General features: G+C 40.6%; 1 protein-coding gene across 1 annotated transcript in view; it reads left to right on the top strand.

Moving 5' to 3' along the window:
- The window catches only part of rragd (ras-related GTP binding D), a 50,745-nt gene that overhangs the window by 19,725 nt on the left and 10,294 nt on the right, over positions 1 to 20,726 (top strand). The window contains exon 6 of the mRNA XM_071512819.1: positions 10,764 to 10,912. Coding sequence (XP_071368920.1) covers positions 10,764 to 10,912 — 149 coding nt within the window. The remainder of the gene's footprint in view (positions 1 to 10,763; positions 10,913 to 20,726) is intronic.

Consider the following 20,726-nt stretch of genomic DNA (forward strand, 5'->3'; position numbering starts at 1 on the left):
CTGATGAACATCAAGAATATCAAACTTGTCAACATACAAAAGGCAGGTTTACTACCCTACATTTAGCGTTAATATTTCTCCCCGCATGCCAAACTTCTCCCCCTTTTTGCGACTTGCGCACAGAACCTTAAGACTTCCTCTGAAATTTCAAAATAAAAGCTCCTCTGTGTTTTACATGTAAACAATGAAAACCATACCATTGCAAGAAACCAATAAAGGGTCATTTACAGGTACGCTACTATCAAGCTATTCCGTAAACATAATATTTATAAATCCATAAACCACATCTGCCGTAAATGAAATGAAATTAAAATTCCTAGAAACTTTGTTTGGGCTCTGTGTTTTGAGAATAATAAAATAAATCAATGACATAAACATTGTTTGAGTTTACCATTGCTGAATGGCGACAGAGAGGCTTGCGTGTCTTAAGAGTTTTGGTAGTTTGGAGAGTTTCCGATAGTGGTGATGCTAGTTTCTGATCTTGCAGGGGGGGGGGGGACCCTTAAACCAGCGCTATGCTAGTGCTCACAGTACTGGACATGCTGTTTGATTGACAGGTGATCTCTCAGAAGTGCAGTGCAGAAACACCACAGCAATGAGCGCTGAGCACCAAAGATGGAGAAACAATGTTTAATAAATGAGGACCTCATGGATTACCATTTTATGTAACTACTGCAGGTACTAACTATTTCCGCTATAAAAAAAAAAGAATGGAATCGTATTTTCTCATCCACTTATGTAAATAATTATGGCTTTCTTCATTCAACCTCTTTCGACCCACCCGCCCAGCTCCCCCCTTTTTCTTTCATTCATGCATAAAGCTCACTGCCTATTTAATCAAGAGTACAGTATTACGTCACTGCAGATGTGCATATTTTTTAATATGAACTGCTTTTGCTCAGTAACTCTGGTTAACAAAACTAGATTTATCTTGTGGGTAGCTTTGCTGTAGTTCAGCTTCTTCCAATGTGAAGTAAGTGGCAGCTTATAAAACTAAACTTTCAAAGTAGCAGGTCTATCTGATTCTTTTGTCTAGCAACAAACTGTATGACCACTGTATGTGACCACTGACTGCAGGACAGGAGGATAGCATTTTGTTTTTGGTATATTTACGTACAGTTAAAGATCCTATAGACAACTTTTTTGCTTTAACTTATCCTTATGAAGTAAATGTTGATGGCACAGTGTAATGGCTACAGAATAATGACACCATCAGCGTTTAGATTGGTTCCCTATAAGTCTCTAACCTGACGCGCCAGATGGTTTGTTACACAGAACCATCTGGGAAGTCGTCATTGGAAACTGTTTGGAAAAGAGCAGGCACTTTCAAAAAATACTTGGCAGGTGATTGGATGAACCATCTGTCTATCACCGTCTATCACGGGCTAACTTCAACCAATCAGATCAACAAACCGTATAAACAAACTCTTGCCGAAGCCGGTCGGGAGAAGAGCGAAAACTTCAGTGCCGTTCTTTGCTCTTCTTTCAATGAAGAAATACTCTCCAGTTCAGAAATAACTGATGTTATAGCAGCATCTAGGCTAGCCTCTTTAGGAGCCGTTGTGTTGGGAACGAACAGTCGCTTCTCGTCACACCTAAGCCCCGCCCCCAGCTGCCCTCACAGGACGCTGATTGGTCCGCACCACTGTGGTTCGGCCACAAACGCAGAACTTGAAGCCTGGCAAGATGGATTCTCGCGTGATCGTGATCTCGCGAATCCAGCTGCCTCGCAAGGTAAATAAGCCTCGCTTTCACTATGCAGTTCTGTCTGCCACCGGGTACGATCTCCCGGGAGAATGAAGGCTCAATTTACGGCACAAAGGAAGTGGGTCATCCATTGCTCAACCAAAAGAGGAATAGGATAGGTTTTCCCCGGTAGCTAGTGTTAGCGTTAGCCATGTTGCTAACGCTACCGCTAGCAGGCAGAAAACGAACCAGGAGCTACAAGGAAGCCAGGACTAAACATCTATGTTTGTTTCTGGATGATTTGTTCTGTTGCACGGAGCTTGGCTCTAATGGAAAGCAATCTGGTTGTCTTTGAGACAGCGGCGCAAACAACAATACCACTTGGAAACACTAGGGGGGGACAGCGGGGGAAAGTTGAAAAGTTGTCTGTATCCACTTTAAAGCTAAAGCTATGTGCAACTTTTTGATTTGAGGTGGGAAGTGTATTGTTAGTCCTGCCTTCCCCCCCTGAGTTGGTCAAGTCCATGCCCCAACACTTGTCATTCATGTTGCTGAGCTGTCTACCTTGAAACCGCATGTAGCCTGAGGCTGAGGTAACCTGCACCTGTAAAGCCTCCACAGGTGTCGAACACAGTCAGTCTGCAATAGAAAAAGCAACTCTGATGTTCACCATGTTTTTGAACATTTGGCTTTGCTGTTCTTTCTTTTTTTGCTGCTTTCCTCCATTGTTGTTGTTGCTATGACTTCCCTGCTATGTAGCCGCTAGCCTCACGTTGACAACCACAATCTAGCTCACCACTGATCACACCCACAGTAATTGGTATACACCCCAAAACATCCCCAACATCATTAAAAAGCTACATTCAGGCAAACAGGGGATTTAGGCATGAACACCCAGGCAGACATAGCCTGATAATGTAGAGAAAATCCTATTTATTTATTATTATTTTCATGTGAAAAGTTGCATTTTTCAGCCTTAACACAATACTACTTTTATGAGATGAATTTTATGAATAAGAATTCCCAACACTGCTTTTATAGGGAAAGTAAACGTTTTGGGGGTATGCACAACAGATGTAGTCATGTAGGCCTACATGCTGGGACGCCTCATTCATAATCACCTCATTCATAATTATAAGCTCTTCTGAAAACAATCCACCTCAAAAAGAGATGTCTGATTGTCTCCTCCAGTCCCACTCAGAATGAGGATCAGGTATGCAGCAGGGAAATCAAAGCAGGGATGCACAGCTATATCTGTTTCAATTGGCTAAAATAAATTGTTTCTCCTGTTTTGCCTTGTAAAACCATGATTTACTTGCTAGCAGTGATTTGTTCCTAGCTCACCTGCCAAGGGCTGGTAAACTACATTAGAATACATTACCTGCCAAGAATACCTTTACCAGCCAAAATAATTCATATTTTTCACCCAACCTGTTTTCAATGCCATTTTGTGTATGTAATCAGATATTGTGAACAGCATTCAATAAAGAGACAATAAAAGATTTAAAGCTTTCATTAAAACACTCTCTCTCTCTCTCTCTCTCTCTCTCTCTCTCTCTCTCTCTCTCTCTCTCTCTCTCTCTCTCTCTCTCTCTCTCTCTCTCTCTCTCTCTCTCTCTCTCTCTCTCTCTCTCTCTCTCTCTCTCTCTCTCTCTCTCTCAATTCAATTCAATTTGCTGTATTGCCATGAAATTTTACAAACAATGTTGCCAAAGCACGAGTTGTGTGTGTGCTGGGTTAGCACTCCATCATATAATGACTATCAATAGTCATAACAGTTCAACAATAAAAAACACATTCAATAAAAGAAGAATCAAAAACACAACATATTGGTCAATGTGTGTGTGTGTGCGCACGTGTATGTGTGTTGGTCACTCACTGTTCCTCAGGTTGTGGCAGGTTAACACATATTGTGCAGTCAGATCTGCTGTGTTTCCTTCTCCCAGGACAATTCCCAGTCTGGACTTGTCATCCAGCTCTTTGAAGTTGGGAATTTGGGAGCTGAGTTTGTTAAAGAACATTTCTCTGGCTGGTTTGAATTTTTCACATTTTAGGAGGAAGTGCATCTCCGTCTCGACCTCACCTGTCCAACAGTGACCACATGTTCTGTTTTCTTTTGGTTGCCATGATTTCTTATGTCTTACTGTTTCTATTGCCAGTTGGTGGTCACTGAGCCTGTACCTGGTGAGGATCTGTCTCTGCTTCCTATCTCTGACAGTAGAGAGATATTCTGCTAATTTATATTCTCTGTTTAGGGCCAGATAACATTCTAATTTGCTTTGACTTTTGCTTTCTTTTTTCCAATGTTCCAAATAGGTTTCTTTGCATTGTTTAATAATTTGGTTTACGCAAATTGGTGTTGGTAAAGCAGTGTTGGTGTGAGCCTGGTCCAGGTGTCCTGTGTGAGCCTGGTCCAGGTGTCCTGTGTGAGCCTGGTCCAGGTGTCCTGTTCTAAAGAACAGGTCCCCATTGACTTCAGTTGTTTTGGAGAAGGCTGCTACCAAGTTGTGCTGACAACCTCCCTGTGTGTTATATGGACTAACAAATTTCACCTTTTTTTATCCGATAAACGCCTTAAAATATCAATTACATAGAACTGATGCAAATATTCTCTTCATTTTGCCATTGTAGCACAAAGTAGCTCTGCTCCATTGGTTTCAAAAAGCCACCAAAGAAGCTACTTGTTTCTTTTATTTTATTTTTTTATTTCTGACATAAAAGGACTTTTGAAGTAAAAGGACTGTTGAACTCAGAAGTAAGAGCTGATGAGGAGCACATGAAGGCAGTATGACTCTTCAACCGCATCACTGTAGGGTAACCAGAACTTTGTGAGCGCGAGAGATAATGAGGTACATTTTGGACTTTTGGACCCACAGTGCAGTTGTTTGGCTTCAGAACACTTGGATCGTGCTGCACAAGCTGTTTGGAGTCATTTTATGGTCATTTTTTACCCTTTTTGGAACTCTAAAGAACCAGGTCCCAGCCACTTCAGATGTTTTGGAGAAGGCTGACATAGAGGTGCGCTACCTAACTCGCTGTGTGTTATGTGGACATACAAACTTCACTGGTGTTTCAACTGACATGAGGTGAGAACTAGAGCTGCAACGATTAATCGATTAATCGATTAGTTGTCAACTGTTAAATTAATCGCCAACTATTTTGATAATCAATTAATCGGTTTGAGTAATTTTTTAATTTTTTAAAATAAGTCCAAATTCTCTGATTCCAGCTTCTTAAATGTGAATATTTTCTGGTTTCTTTCCTCCTCTATGACAGTAAACTGAATATCTTTGGGTTGTGGACAAAACAAGACATTTGAGGACGTCATCTTGGGCTTTGGGAAACACTGATCCACATTTTATAGACCAAACAACTAATCGATTAATCGAGAAAATAATCGACAGATTAATCGACAATGAAAATAATCGTTAGTTGCAGCCCTAGTGAGAACATAATGAGCGAATTTTAATTTTAGGGTGAACTATTCCTTTAAGTTTTAACTAAAGTTAGGCTAGTTAATCATCCAGTCCGCAAACAAAAAGAAGTTTAGAGGCTGCCACTTTGTGTAGAGCAGCATGACAGGTAGCCAATCAGGGGTCTGTTGGATACGGAGCGATTGTTTTGCTTTGATTTGATTGGCAGAGACCAAAGGCTGTATATAACCAGTCAAAACGTTAGGAGTTTTGGATGCTGATTGCAAGGCTTGCTTGAAAAATGTCAAATTTTTTTGCTGACATTGTTGGTCTGGAGCCTCTCATGTAACTCGAACACAACCGTCCACATTGCTTTGGGAGATGGTGAAATCGTACGGTCACGACGCCTCCCTCTGGGCCAGATGGTCCCGGTTTGACCCAGGCTTGTTGTCGTGATAGTAGAGGAGTGTGTTTGCGTGTGTGTGTGTGTGTGTGTCCGTCCGCCTGCTTCACCCTGGGCGTCACAGCTGGGGGTTCCAACTGAACTAGGCCACACTTGGCCTGAGGAGAGTGAATATTTAACCCGGGACAGCTGTGTTGGGAAATGTGTGGCCAAGGGCACCAACCGGACTCCTGCTAATCTCACGTTTTGGCCACGGATAAAGGCGGACGCCATATGTGTGTGGATAATGTTCTCATGTAAACCTTTGTAAGCACAGACCGGGCTCATGTCACTCAGTCTACCGTAATGGTTTGCTTTAGAGAAGACATCCCTCTGAATAATGTGTGCACAGACACGTGTGCATGCACTTGTTTGCTTACACACCTGTGAATGCACCTGTATTGTGTGTGTGTGTGTGTGTGTGTGTGTGTGTGTGTGTGTGCGCATGAAGTGTCCGCCGTCAACAAGAGTGGAAGCGAATGTAGTACCAGTTGGCCCTGCTCACCCAAATCAGCAGATTATTTTACAGAAGGCTGGCATCATTATCATGACAAAACAGCTGGGATATTATTGTTAATTAGAGGCTTTAGTAAATGGAGTCTTTTTTTCACCTCATTTAGTTAATGAGCTGTTCTGGTGTGAGCGACTTGGCATGCAAATCACTTGGCAAGCTCAAATGGCACAAAAATATCCCTTGGCCACAAAACTGAAAAATCTTTCCTCAGTGCAATGTAATTATTTCTTGTTCTTTTTGACAAAAATAATGAATTCTCAACCCACTGACCACACACGAGCCCTGCATGTTTCTTTCATTTTCCCTGATTCCAATCTGTGAAGCGCAGGAACTCTTCTCGGCTTGCATAGGCCTGTGTCATTGCGTCAGGGCCAATGGCCGTGAAAGCATGGATTAAATATGAGAGAGAGCTTTTATTCATTTTGATAATTATCATTTAATCCAGCATCTGTTGCATAGAAATGCCTTTATTATCATATTTCTACTGTATGATGCATTTGCAGCTAGCAATGTCTCAGGTGCATAAATAATAAATGTCCTCAGCAAGTTGATATCAATAGTAGTTCACACTGTCACACTCAGCCCGGTGTCAGCCTCCTCAGTTTAGGGATTGTATTCAGCATTTTACAGCAGTTTCACCCATAACGCGGCAGTTGGGTCCCTCGTTACCGTGGCAACCGCTCACTGCGCGTTGTGCGTGATCCCCAGAGGCTCAGCAGAGATCGCTATTATTTTGCAACTATCTATAAAAGTCACAACTTCCCTCACAATTTCATGAAACTGTACATTTCTGTGACCCCAGATCAATATCATACATATCTATGTCATCCAAACTATCATTTTTGTGTACTAGAAACAGACTGACTACAAGCTAGCTAACAAGCGGTTATCTTGGTGAACTTAAGTCTTGCCAACAAGAACGCTTGTAAAAACGCATTATGTAATAACACCCGCATTTTGTAATAATCTGCCGCATTTTGTAATACACAGCCTGAACGCAATATGTAATAAATTTCCCCACATTTTGTAATAAATATTACATGTTGCGGGAGTTGCACTTTTTTATGATGAAAATGTAATAATACAGTGCATTATATATAATAACCAACCAAAATGGATGTCTTCATCTGTACACATGTTATATTTTTAACAATTAAGCTAAATTAAACTTCCCAAATATTAAATTAGACCGGCGTTATAGTTGACTCTGATCTTAGTCTAAATAGCCACATAAAAGCAGTAACAAGATCAGCTTTTTATCATCTTACAAATCCAGCCAAACTCAGGGACTTCATGTCTAAAGCCGACCTGGAAAAACTCATTCACGCTTTTATTTCTAGCAGACTACTGCAATGGTCTTTTGACAGAGTTCCCCAAAAAGACCATCAAATTTATTACATATTGCGTTCAGGCTGTGTATTACAAAATGCAGCAGATTATTACAAAATGCGGCAGATTATTACAAAATGCGGGTGTTATTACATTATGAAGTGAAAATTTATTACATTTTGTCGAGTTATTACATAATGCGGTGTTATTACATTATGCGTTTTTACAACTACAGCTAGCCAGCCTGAAGCCTCGTACACATAATTTTCTTTCACTGTATTAATTTATTTGAAAACTAGAAGTAGAGCACAGACCTCTGCCATGTCTGACAACACCCTGCAAGGAAGTTATGCACCTTTTGGTGATAAGCCACGCCCCCTTTTGGCCAATCAACATGAAAAGTTAATCAGTTCTTCCTTGGCCCATAACCAACCTTCATACCAAGTTTTGCGTAAATCCGTACCCAACTTTTTGAGATATCGGACCGCACCTGTGTTTTTGCATGTTTTAGCCTATTTTAGCCCATACAACTGAAGTATATCACTACTGACTGTATCCAAAACATACCATACTTTTTCAGATGTTTGAATGTGTTTTTCCTTCCAGGCAGCCATTTGTTTCCATTCATTTCAGTACGGCACGAGAATCAACTTGCAGAGACTTGAAACTTGTTTGAGATACTGTATCCATCACGTTTTTGTCAAAGTTTCTTTATCATTGTGTGGTAATTTAGTTTAATGTCCTCATTGATTTGAAAAGTCTACCCGTCTAATGGTGCGTTCACATGCTGGTGAGAAGCTCTGACATATGGCACTTCACAACAGACAGAAATTAGTCCCTGAAGAGAAGATTGTGTTACGAACTAAATTCAAGCGCCCATGACTTCTAAACCCAGGCACGAATGTTAGCTGAAGCAATAGAGAATTTTAAGGGAGGTTTATCACACTTACAACTACTTCCTGAAATTATACTCCATTTTTCCTAAACTAGAAGCTTTGGCCAAACCTCAGGTTGTAAAGACAAAATGAAACACTCAACAAAAACCTGATATGTTCCATCTAAATTAAAACCTTTACTTCAGATGGCTCACAGAAACCAGCAAATACATTAATACTGAATACACAATACACACTGGGGAGACAAATTTAAAGCACTCCTTTAAAAATGAATGAATGAATTGTTAATGAATCACTTACCATATGTGTTTTCATAACAACCAACCTCTAGACATTTTGCACTTTGCAGCAGCATGCTGCTGTGATCTACATAAATGATGTAAGGGTGCAAGTGTGGAAACGAGATCCAATATCAAAATTCAAAATATTATTTTCTGAACTTCAAATGAATTTGCCATTTTGCCAGAAACAAGTAAAAATGCAGTAAAAATCTAAGTGAAATTAATTAATTAATTAACACAAAGGGCTTATTTCTCTCAAATTTTGTCCACAAATTTGTTTAAATCCGTGTTAGTGAGCACTTCTCCTTTGCCAAGATAATCCATCCACCTGACAGGTGTGGCATATCAAGATGCTGATTAAACAGCATGATTATTGCACAGGTGTGCCTTGGGCTGGTCACAATAAAAGGCCACTCTAAAATGTGCAGTGGCAAAGGAGAAGTGCTCACTAACACGGATTTAAACAAATTAATCAACAAAATTTGAGAGAAATAAGCCTTTTGCGTGCATAGAAAAAGTCTTAGATCTTTTATTTCAACTCATGAAAAATTGGAGCAAAACCAAAAGTGTTGCTGTTTATATTTTTGTTCAGTATACATGAAAACGTGAGTTTACCTGTGCTTTATGGTGAGATTTGTGCACAAAAAGGCTCAACACATGAATAATGCCTCGAAATTGTGGAAAGAGACTTTTTTTTGTAGCTAATATAATGGTTTAGGATGTTTTTTTCATACACCAAGCAGGTGTCCCTTGCAATCTATTTTCAGTTTGACTGGCACATGTATTTCAAAATCCCAACTGAAGGTAGATCTTAGTAGAAAACTCCTGAACAGTTCGGTTGATATAATTTCCTCTTTGCTTTGTTTTTCTCCGTAACAGAAAACGGCTTCACACTTGCAAATTACACCGCATAACAAGGGTGACCCAGTTTCAGAAGTTTTGAAAACCTGTTTTGTGGGAGTTTTACTCGTCCTCAGTTGAAGGTTGTCACTTTCATTTATTGTTTCATAATGGGGGCATTGTGAAGCCCTTTGAGACTGTAACAGGGATTAAGGGCTATACAAATAGACTTGACAATTTATTGGAGGCGTTTTGGGATTCTGCTTGTAGCATGAATTGATGCTACATTGAGCCTGCGTATATACATATATATACAGTATATACGTATATGTGTATATATAGAATGGAAAGTCCCATGTCGATCAGAAAGAGAGAGAAGCCAAGTATTTGAACCAGGGAGAGAAAACCTGTAGAATATTCATCAGATGGAAATTTTCCTTTTTGTTTGTTATTTATGTGAAAACGGCATAAATTAGAACTGAAAACCAAGCAAAAACAACTCACACTCTGTCCACTCCACCTATTTCTCTGCTGAATTTAGACTCGGACATTCAGCTCGGTCTGTCCTCCTCCTTTTCTCTCTTCTATTAAATTCCCACTCATGGCCTGTAATTTACTCTCATATTCAGACTCTTCAGACATATTTCTGCCTTAAACCGTCTCCTGTCACTGACTCCTATGCCCTTTCTCTTCTCTCTCTCCCCTTTCCACATTGCTCTCTTTTGGTCCTTCTTCATCTTTGTCTACTTTTACTTCTACTACTTCCTATAATTCCTGTTAGCACACGGCTTTGGTGAATACTCAAGTCTTACTGACCCATGAAGGCATTCTGAGGTCTGTTATTTCTGAATGAGACTGCTGTTTCACATTTAATCATATCACTCTGCAGTCAAGAATTCTGGCAGTTTTTGTTGATTTCAAATGAGGTTAACTAGTTCCATCTTGTGGCAAAATTACATTATTCCTTGGTTAACCGAGGTTAGGAGCATTGCATATTTTTCCAGTGTTACTTTTCATTCTTTTTCTACTGTTCTACTGATCAAAAGTAACCAATTTTACCAAATTCGTTCACGTTTCTGTGGTTGCAGTCCTGCTACAGTGTAGTGCATTGATACTAGTTGCAGTTTATGGTTACAGTGCAGTTGAACTTTTTTTGGTGGGAGCTTGTAAATTACTGTAGCTTGTAATAAAATAATTTTAATTTGTAGCCGTGTAAAACACAATATAATGTACTGCTAACCTCTGCTTTGCGTCATGGTCTTAATTCACCCTGTCAGGGATTATTTTTCCAGTAATGATCAGCTTGCTCTACATTGTCCCTTGCTTATTATAATTCATCTGTTCTTCTTCCTCTTCCTCAAGTCTGACTGAAGGTGAAGCTGGCTCGCCCTATGACAATGAGTCTATGGCCATCATCCATCTGAACAACACTACAGTCATGTACCTGAAGGAGGTCACCAAGTTCCTGGCAATGGTCTGCTTCCTACGCGAGGAAGGCTTCGAGAGGAAAGGTCAGTCCGCTTAATTAAAGGGACACTCTGGCGCAAAATAATATTTAGCTCATTGAACAGATTATATGACTGTGAATATGTCTTGGAGGCTGGCAATGCAATCTCTCCACTCTTAGAAATAGAAGGGCTAACTAGAACCATATAGAGTTCTTTGACTTGTCCTCATAGGAGGACCCTTTTTAGCTGTAGGTGGAACCCTAGACTTGGAACCGTCTCAGAGGGATTCCTGTACTAAATGGTTCTACTTAGAACTCACAGTAAGTGGTTACATCTGGAACCCTCTAAGAAGGGTTCAGCAAAGAATTCTGCCTATATATCCTCTTATGTTTTTTACAGGTTCCTCTGCAAGCCTTTATATGGGGTTCTATCAAGATCCCTTTCATCATTTATTATTTTTACATAATCTATGAAGTAATAATACAATCAAAACCACTTTTATTGAGACACCTGTTTCATTATGAACTCCGAGCAATGACAAAGAATGTGAAGAGATTCACTGAAGAGGATCCAATTCGATCAGAGTGGCTCTGTAGATCTTTTGGAAACTTCTGACACTCCTCATTATTTCATATATAAGCACAGGAGGAGCTAAAGCAGCAAGCTAACTGTCCAGACAAACTCAAAACTTCAGATTCTTCTCATCTGCAGAGGGATTTCATATAGTCTCCTGCAATGGCAAGAGGGAGAGAAAAAGATAGTGGCTGCACTTTGAGGTCTCCTTAGCACACCAGGTGAAGTTGTCAAAGCTCCTACTATGTATATACATAGTAAATAGTAAAAGAATGTGCACATTATGCTGCACAGTAATGACAGAATAGACCAAAAAATCCTGACGTAGCTCATTTCTACCAAAAATAAAACAAGAGAAGAATAGTACTTTAATAAGTAAATAGTTGTCCTTTCAATGCACTCAAGCTTTAAGCATGATGTTAGATTGAGCTCACCTTATTTCATTGATTTCCTTCTTTTGGAGATCTAGTATCTGGCTGTATACTCAACATGATAGGTTAGCTTGATATGTGTTAGCAGCACATGGTAGTGCACTGTGTTGTAAAACTAGAATCCAATCCAAAATGTGACTTTCTTTATGGATAAAACTTGAAAACGTAATGCTACTAACTCATTTAATATAAGTGTGACAAATAACAGTGATTGCCAGATATCAGACAGAATTGTCAACTCGTTCCACTCCATTTCCATCTTCAGTCTGACATTGCCTCCACTCTAACCGATTTCCGTGGGGGAGGGGGATTCGATTTTCCTTAACCAATCACTGGAGACCAACGTATCCGCCTGAATCTAACATCATTTTAAGTCAACACTGATGCGTAGCCATGACAACACCAGAGACGGTTCAGAAAGTATAGAGCATCTTTGACAACACGGAGCCAAGTAAAAACAAAGTATTTCAGATTTCAAAGTAATTGGTACTTTTAATGGATTTAGAACAGCCTGGATAGCAGCGTCTATCTTGTCTACAGCGGTTGCCATTGTTGTTATTACTCCTCCTTGGTTCCGGCGCACAGCTTGACAACAGCTTGACAACAGCGTTAGTCCCGCCCGTGGAGCTGATTGGCTAATCGTTAGTCCTCCCCGGCGCTCATTGGACCGATCATTTTTCAACCGAGAAACTGCTGTTTCATGTCACGATGCCAGACCAGAATCAGTCAACTCAGTGGAGTGGGCGGATTTAAAAGGTCTGGACCCAGGCAAATAAAGTGAGTGATTTTCTATTTCAGGAACCTTTTTGGCTGGACCGCAACAGCGGGGCCAGCCCTACAAACGCGAATGTCTGTCACTGACTGACTGACTGACTGACTGAGTGACTGAGTGATCAAGTTACACCACGGGCCACGGTTCCGGCCAGTGCCGCTAGCTGGGCGCCGATTTGTTCCCGATGATCCGGCCGAGATTTCGGCCGGGGTCCCGACGACGATGCGCCCCCGGTGTCCAGCGAACAGCGTTTTCGGCACCGACGGGTAACAGAGCGCCTGGCGCTTGGATCGGCAGGATCAATGCGGGCCGTGGGTGGAGAGGACAGCGGTGGAGAGAGAGACGGGACGCGCTGGAACGATCAGTATGGATGTATGGACTATTATTCTGTATTAGCAGTCTACAGCCAGGGGTTAAAGTGGGCCGGAACGATCCGGAACGGCGTCCCGGGACCTTCGATTAATAAGTAAATAAATCTGATTGGCAGTTTCATACATAATAATGACAAGCGAGTTCACAGGGCTGCCAACTCTCACACATTGACCGAGAGACTCACGCAATTGACATTTTTCACACGCTCTCACGCCACAAGTCTATTTTCTCACGCAGTGAAAAACAAATTCATAACTGATAACGTCACGACGTGAAAAAAGGAAGCAGCAGAGAGTTATTCAGACCATCTGAATAGCGAGAAATATACACAAATTATTATATTATATTATTATATATATTATATTATTATTATATTGTAATTTATTCCCATGCTTGCAGCTCTTCAGCGTCTCTCCCTCTCCTCTCGCGCCGTGCGCACCAGGCAGGAGTGAGAGTGAGTTGCTATGGTTACGGGGACGCTCTGTGTCTGTCGCTCTGAAACTTTCTCATGATTCCCAATAATAGGTTTTTTAGGTTAGTATGCCTATGCAAGATCATGAATGTAAGCACCTCAATGCTGAAATCTAGTAATATATATATATATATATATATATAATATGTTGCTGTTTCTTGACTTAATCCAAGAGGTTAGGTGGTGTAGAAATGCAGGAAATTTGTTTTAATTACTATTTTTTTCTGACCCCTCCACCAATTATGTATCTACCCCCCGTACAAATGCAGGAAATTTGTTTTAAATTACTATTTTTTTCTGAACCCCCCCCCCCTCCGAAACAGGGTTCCCCCACCTGCCAAATCCCACTTTAATCCCTGTCAACAGCGGAGTTAGTTACACCATTGGTCGGCCGTGGCACGTGGCACACTCATACACGGTCCAGCCATATACTAGGTTTTGACCTAGTCTTGTTTTTTTTTGGTTTATGTGCTGCCCATAGTCCTTGCTGAATCCTTGCTAACATTCCCAAAACAACCGCTACATGACCTTAAGTTGGCAAGAGCACACCATTAAGTATCAGGGTTCAGTAGCTGCTGAAGGTCAGTATTTGTAATGCTATAAATGTTGTTTTGTATAAAAACCCATTATATTTTCCATTAAGTGGTAGAAATTCACATGAAATAAGTGTCAGAAGGTACATATTTCCTTCAATAACTAACTGCTTTCTTGGATTACCGAATAATGCCAGACAGATTGAATTTTTTCAGAACTATTTCATCCAACAGGGATCTTAATATAACTATTTGTCGAAGAAAGAACCCTTGAGGCACTTTTTCCAACAGGGGGTTTTTCAAGGGTTCTTCAAGGCAAGGCAAGGCAAGGCACCTTTATTTGTATAACACATTTCATACACTGAGGCAATTCAAAGTGCTTTACAGAGTGATACAAAAATACAGTAAAAGTAAAAAAAAATTACAATTAAAAAGTGCAAAAGTACAGAGAAGAGATCCATAAGATAAAAGACGTAAAAAGTGAACTAGTGCAGTTCAAATCAAGTGAAATAGAAAAGTGAAAAATAAAATAAAAATAAAAAAGATACAAGTAAATAAATATAACAGTGCAGATGAGTGTTGCCCTAGATTTCTTAAAAAGCCCTAGCGAACAGAAACTTCAGGGGCAAATGGTTCTCGGTAGATCCTTACCCCTCTGCAAAGAACTCTTTTGAGTGTGTTGAATTATCTGAATTGCGGTGTCCAGATTTTTAAGTGGTCGACGTCGAAATGATGATGGAAAAACTGGCGGATGGAAAAACTACAACAGGCGGGGAATTAGAATTTCCCACGCCCTGCCCTAAGGGGAAGCAGTCTCAGCGGGGGGGATGTTGAGCACTACCAACTGGCAGCTGGAACAGAGAGATTCAAACTCTACAGCTAGCTAACTTTAGCCAATACTCTAAGGACGGCTTCCAGTGTGACAGAGGATGATACACCGGACGTTCGGTGAGCCGTTTTTTTGAATCGGACATAGAGGGATAAAGGTTTGAGCCTGAGTACACCGCAGAGGAGCTGAGGGGAAGACAGGAGGAGAAGAAGAAGAGCCTTCACCATTGCTGCAGGGCCTACCCCAGCAAACAGCGACTGATGTGTTTGCTCTACAATGCTAACAGACATAAGACGGCGTCTGTTGTAAGTCTGTCGGCATCTGTCGGGCCAGTTTCTGCCGGCATCAACGGCAGATGAAGAAAAAGATGAAGAAAAGGATCAAGAGGGAGAGTCTGTCTCATATCACATCAAAGTTTTGAACCCCATATGAACAAAGTTGAGACATTTTTCAGGATCCCCAGGCTAAACTGGCATAGACGACCATAACAACCACTACCGAGTGAGTACAAATAAATATTTTCACACTAGGATACAAAAAACCCTTTTGTTGTTGTCGCTAATGTTAAATGATAGTACCAGTGCAATTACATTTTTTCCTTTCGCCATTAATGCCTCTCCAAACAGGACATGTTTTGCTACATAATATCTGACTATATGATCGTTAATGAGGAATTTTCTTGGTCATGTTTATGCTGTTTCTAATGGTACTACTATCATTCCTGAGCTGTATCAAATGTTTTACTGACTATTTAGATATAGTGTGGGTACTTGTTGTCATTGTTGTTATTGTTGTTATTGGTAGTTTTATTGTTGTTCTTTCATTGTTGTAGTTTGCTTTTTTTTTGTTATTTTCTGTTTCTTTTTGCCTTGGATTTTAAATACATTATTGTTTTGCATTATGATGTAATGTTTACTTGTGTGGACCCCAGGAAGAGTAGTTGCTACCTCGGTGGTGGCTAATGGGGATCCAAATAAATAAATAAATGCCTATGAAAAGTCTAAACCCACCGATGTATTTGCCACAATCAGAAATAACTACAATCTGTTCTACTGCAGGTTCATCCCTACCAAACGTCGATTAAAAACAGCTTGCAGTGACATGCTGCTGCCTTGACTAACGTGATCCATCATTTTAAAATTACACGATTATTGTATTTTTTCCTAACATGACTTTAATATGCCACAATTATTGCAGTTGCAGGCCTGTTAAAAGTAGCTCCATTCTGCCAGAATTGAATGTGAAAAGATTATTGCTTGCCTCCAGATAGACTCCCCAAGGTGGGGAAGGCGCTTTCACTGGACACAATTTTCAATGTGTAATACCATAATCTATACAGATGGGTCAAAGTGCAGACGGTCTGTCCACTGCCTAGCCGCTGTGTAAGCTGTCAATAACTGTGATGCTTCTAAGAAAAATCTGCCGGCCAGTTTCATTGAGTGAAAGAGTGAAATAAAATCCCATTAAATCAATTTTCCTTCAGTTCATTGCTTTGCATTATTCATCTAGTTGTTGAAGAACATAGTCTTGTGTTGCTTGATGGCTTGGAATGGTCGGTCGCAGACAGTGTTGGGGAAAGTTACTTTTGAAACTAACTAGTTACTTCGTTACTTGCCCTAAATAGTAACTAGTTACATTACTAAGTTAGTCTTTATTAAAAGTAAAGCATTAAGAGTACTTTCACGTTACCCATTAAAATGCGTCTTCTGCTGATGTCATCACTCTTAATGTACAGAAATCATCACTAATCATCACGTTTGGATCACAGCCTTAAGTAGCAACCTACTGTTGTCTAAAGAAAACATCAAGGAGCTTTCAGTTACCTGGTTCCACAGTAAATACTCAGTGGGGGCTTGGACCGACTGCCTTGATGCCTTTCTGCCGTCACTGCATCAAAACCGCAGGTGATTTTGACTTTATCAACACTGTGAAACATTGGCTCTGTGTTCCTCTCTATAAAAAAGCCTAATTTGAGAAAAATTATGCTATCGACACGGAGCTATTGACATTAAAAGGCGCATGAAGCGGTGAATATCAAACTTCAAACTAACTTCACCCCAGTGATCAACGGAGCCTGAACCGATCCGGTCTGGTCTCAATAAACGGCAGACTGCGCTCACAAGCGCTTTCAACTTCATGTTAGATAGTGAAAGCTAAACGTACAGTTAACAATAATGTTCTTATCCTTCTCTTCGATCAGTTCAAAGTAATGTGAATATTTCCAAGTTCTGCAGTTTGTTGTGTTGATTCTGAAAGCGAGTCGTAACCTACAAGCCTCCACCACACCGCAGCCTGCTGCAGTCTGCTTTTAATAACATATGTAGCGTACTATACCTTAAGTTTTTAATTTGCACTAAATAAACATTTAACCAGTTGAAAGAAAAATAAAAGTAGCAAAATGTAACTTTGAGAAAGTAACTAATAACTGATTACATAAATTGAAAAACTAACGCGTTAAGTTACACGTTACCACAAAAAAGTAATCTGATTACTTTTACCCCCAACACTGGTTGCAGGCGTGTTTTTTTGGTTCCTTCTTCTCTATTACATTTACACAGGTATGGCAAAACTCCAGACTCCATACTTGACTCAATACTTGATACAGATGTGTGATCTGGATGGTAATTTTCATCTAAGGTTCAATGCTGACGGAGAAGCTCTCATTCAAAACATCCTTAGACACTGTTGAAGGTCCTGGTCCTGGTCTTGGTCCCCACACTGTCTGTTTGAACAATGTCATAATTGCACATTGTTTACTCCTGATCTTGGTTCCAGCACTGTGTTTGAACAATATAAGGCTGCGTTCACACATAGAGCCCTTTTCTCATTAAAAGTAATGGGAAGCACAAAAGGCCGCTCCGGAAAAGCGCTGCAGCCGGCGTTTTTTTCGTCAGAGCGGAGCGCTTTCAAAAGTTGAGAAACGTTCAACTTTTCAGAAAAGCGCCGGGTGACGTGAACCGCTTTTTCCCAGCCGACCAATCGCGATGACGGAGACGCTGGCCGTTTCCCATAGCAACGACAAATATGGAGAAAGTGAAAGTGCCGGTGGAGACGGCTCGGTTGGTGAAAACTAAGTCTTCGACACAAGCTCTGAAGGACCAGGGTTGAAGATTAATTTGAGATGCAGCTCAGCACTGTCAAGTTTTTCTAGTAATAAATCTGTAATAAACATTGTCTTTTAATAATAAAAGATAACTTAAATTAGCATTTTGACTAGTCATAATGTAATGAGAGATATCTTAAATGCTAATGCTGCAGCAGCTGTAGTAGTAGCAGCAGCAGCAGCAGTGTTGTTGCTTGCCACTACTGACTAAAACCACGCAGCTTAAAGGTACTGCTGCTGCTGTGATGTCATCAGTGCAGCTGAGACAGGCTCTGATTGGTAGAGCCAGCTCCATCCAATGATGTCATAATCAGTTAGAATGGAGAAGTGATGCCGTGTTCTGATTGGTTCCGAGTTCTGTGTGTGTGTGTGTGTGTGTGTGTGTGTGTGTGTTTGTGTGTGTGTGTGTGTGTTCTTGCCAATGTATGAATGAATTTTTTGAATGAATTAATTTTTTTTATTTACTTAGGTGGCCCATCCCACATGGGATTACAAGACACCGATAAAATAAACAAAATGTCAGTTTGCAATATTACAGCTGTGCGCAATACTCAATTCATTACAGTAAGCACATTAAGTGCCCTACAATCTGGTTCTGAATGAATGAATGAATGAGTGAATGAATGAATGAAAGAATGAATGAAATTTTATTTCCATGTCATGCCAAATGAATGGCCCATCCTACATGAGATTACATGACACAGTGTTTTGCAAACCAAAAAAATTGCCATATAGGGCAAGGCTCAGATGGAGAGAGAGCCCTGGGTGACCCAGCTGTTTGGTGGCAGCAGCCAGGGGATAAAAGGGGGCGCTGGAGGTGTTGAGTCTCATACCTTACCTCGGTAAGCTATCCTCCCCTGGGTGCTGGTACAGCTGATGCTTGGACCGCGGCAAGAGGCTCTCTGTGGAACCTCTTTACACGCTCCTCAATGCAGACCAGTAGCTATTGGACGCTTGATGAGCGTGTTTGGAGACTTTCTCTTTAGTTTTATTTTTTTTCCAGTTAATTTCCATAGTTTGGACCAGGTGGCGTGGCGGCTAGTGAACGCGGTTCGTTGAACAGCTGGTGGTTGGTATGAATAGGCGGCGTTGGCGTCCCGCTGAAGCCGAGCCGCCAGCCGCTCCAAAGGTGCGGTCTGGCGGTTAGCGACGGCGGTTGGTTGAAGAGGTGCCGGTTGGTACGATCAGACGCTGTTCACCTCCCGCTGAAGCGAGCCTGCCAGCCAGGAGCCTACAAAAGGTGGCCTGGCGGTCGCGATTGAGGCGCGGCTCGCGTCCCGCTGAAGCCGACCTGCCAGCGGCGGTCTGGCGGTTAGCGATGGCGGTTCGTTAAAGAGCCGGTGGTGGGTACCAAGAGACCCGCTTCACTGAAGAGCTGATGGTTGGTACAAAGAGACGCAAACCCGCCACCCAGTCCAAACTAGCAAAATGAACAAAAATTAAACAAAAATTAACAAAAAAAAGAAAAATTAACAAAAACAAAAACAGGGTTGTAGCCTTGTCAAAGTCCACAGTAAGAGCTTTACCAGGGGCTCCAGGGAATGCCAGCAGGACCTTTAAGCTGCGTGGTTTTAGTCAGTAGTGGCAAGCAACAACACTGCTGCTGCTGCTGCTGCTACTACTACAGCTGCTGCAGCATTAGCATTTAAGATATCTCTCATTACATTATGACCTGTCAAAATGCTCATTTAAGATATCTTTTTTTACATTATGACTAGTCAAAATGCTAATTTAAGATATTGTTTATTACATTATAACTAGTCAAAATGATGATTTAAGATATCTTTTATTACATTATGACTAGTCAAAATGCTAATTTAAGATATCGTTTATTACATTATAACTAGTCAAAATGATAATTTACGATATCTTTTTTTACATTATGACTAGTCAAAATGCTAGAGGTATCAAACACAAGACAGATGTCCAATAGACAGAGAAGGGAATACAGCTCATCTCTAGTGGCTGGGATCGCTGATCCTCCAAAAAAATTCCAAGGCACATTTCTTTGCTGAAAAAGTTAAAAAGCCTTTATTGTATGGGCTACACCAACGCATTTCAACTATACAGTCTGATGAATCAGGGCATATAGAGCCAAGTAGAAGGGCTTGCTTATATAGAGCTACCTAGTGATAACAAAATTGGCACCAGGTGTGGCTCAATCAGCAGCAGAAAAGTGGGTGGATATTCACTGACACTCATCTGTTAAAAAGTATAAATCTGAATCTGAAAAATCCTTAGGAAAAATTCCATCTAAACTGGAGAAAATTCTTTATAATACACTCTAAACTTTCAAAATTTGAATAGACGCCTAACCAAAACGCAATGTTTATTACAGATTTATTACTAGAAAAACTTGACACACAGTGCTGAGCTGCATCTCAAATTAATCTTCAACCCTGGTCCTTCAGAGCTTGTGTCGAAGACTTAGTTCTCACCAACCGATTAATGTACCACAAACAAATAATATATTAATAATAATAGTCATAATTCCTAATGTGTGTGTGTGTGTGTGTGTGTGTGTGTGTGTGTGTGTGGTCAGGTTTTTGAGCTGCTATTTGAAAGAGGCAACAGTAAGGATAAGTGTCATGGAAGTGTGACACTTTATAGCCAATAATTAAAACTTAAATAAAGTGATATAAGTATATTATTACATTATCGGCTCCAGTTATTACATTTTCATGATTTTTTTCATGATTTTTTTTATTAACCCAGCTAATAATGTAATAACCAGCCAATATGTCACATTGTAATAACAAATGTAATAACTTATTACATTATGCGCAAAAAGT

Source organism: Centroberyx affinis, unplaced genomic scaffold, assembly GCF_046629955.1.
Source record: "Centroberyx affinis isolate AG114_WGS23_722 - 3 ecotype Tasmania unplaced genomic scaffold, CSIRO-AGI_Caff_v1 ptg006555l_1, whole genome shotgun sequence".
Lineage (NCBI taxonomy): Eukaryota > Metazoa > Chordata > Actinopteri > Beryciformes > Berycidae > Centroberyx > Centroberyx affinis.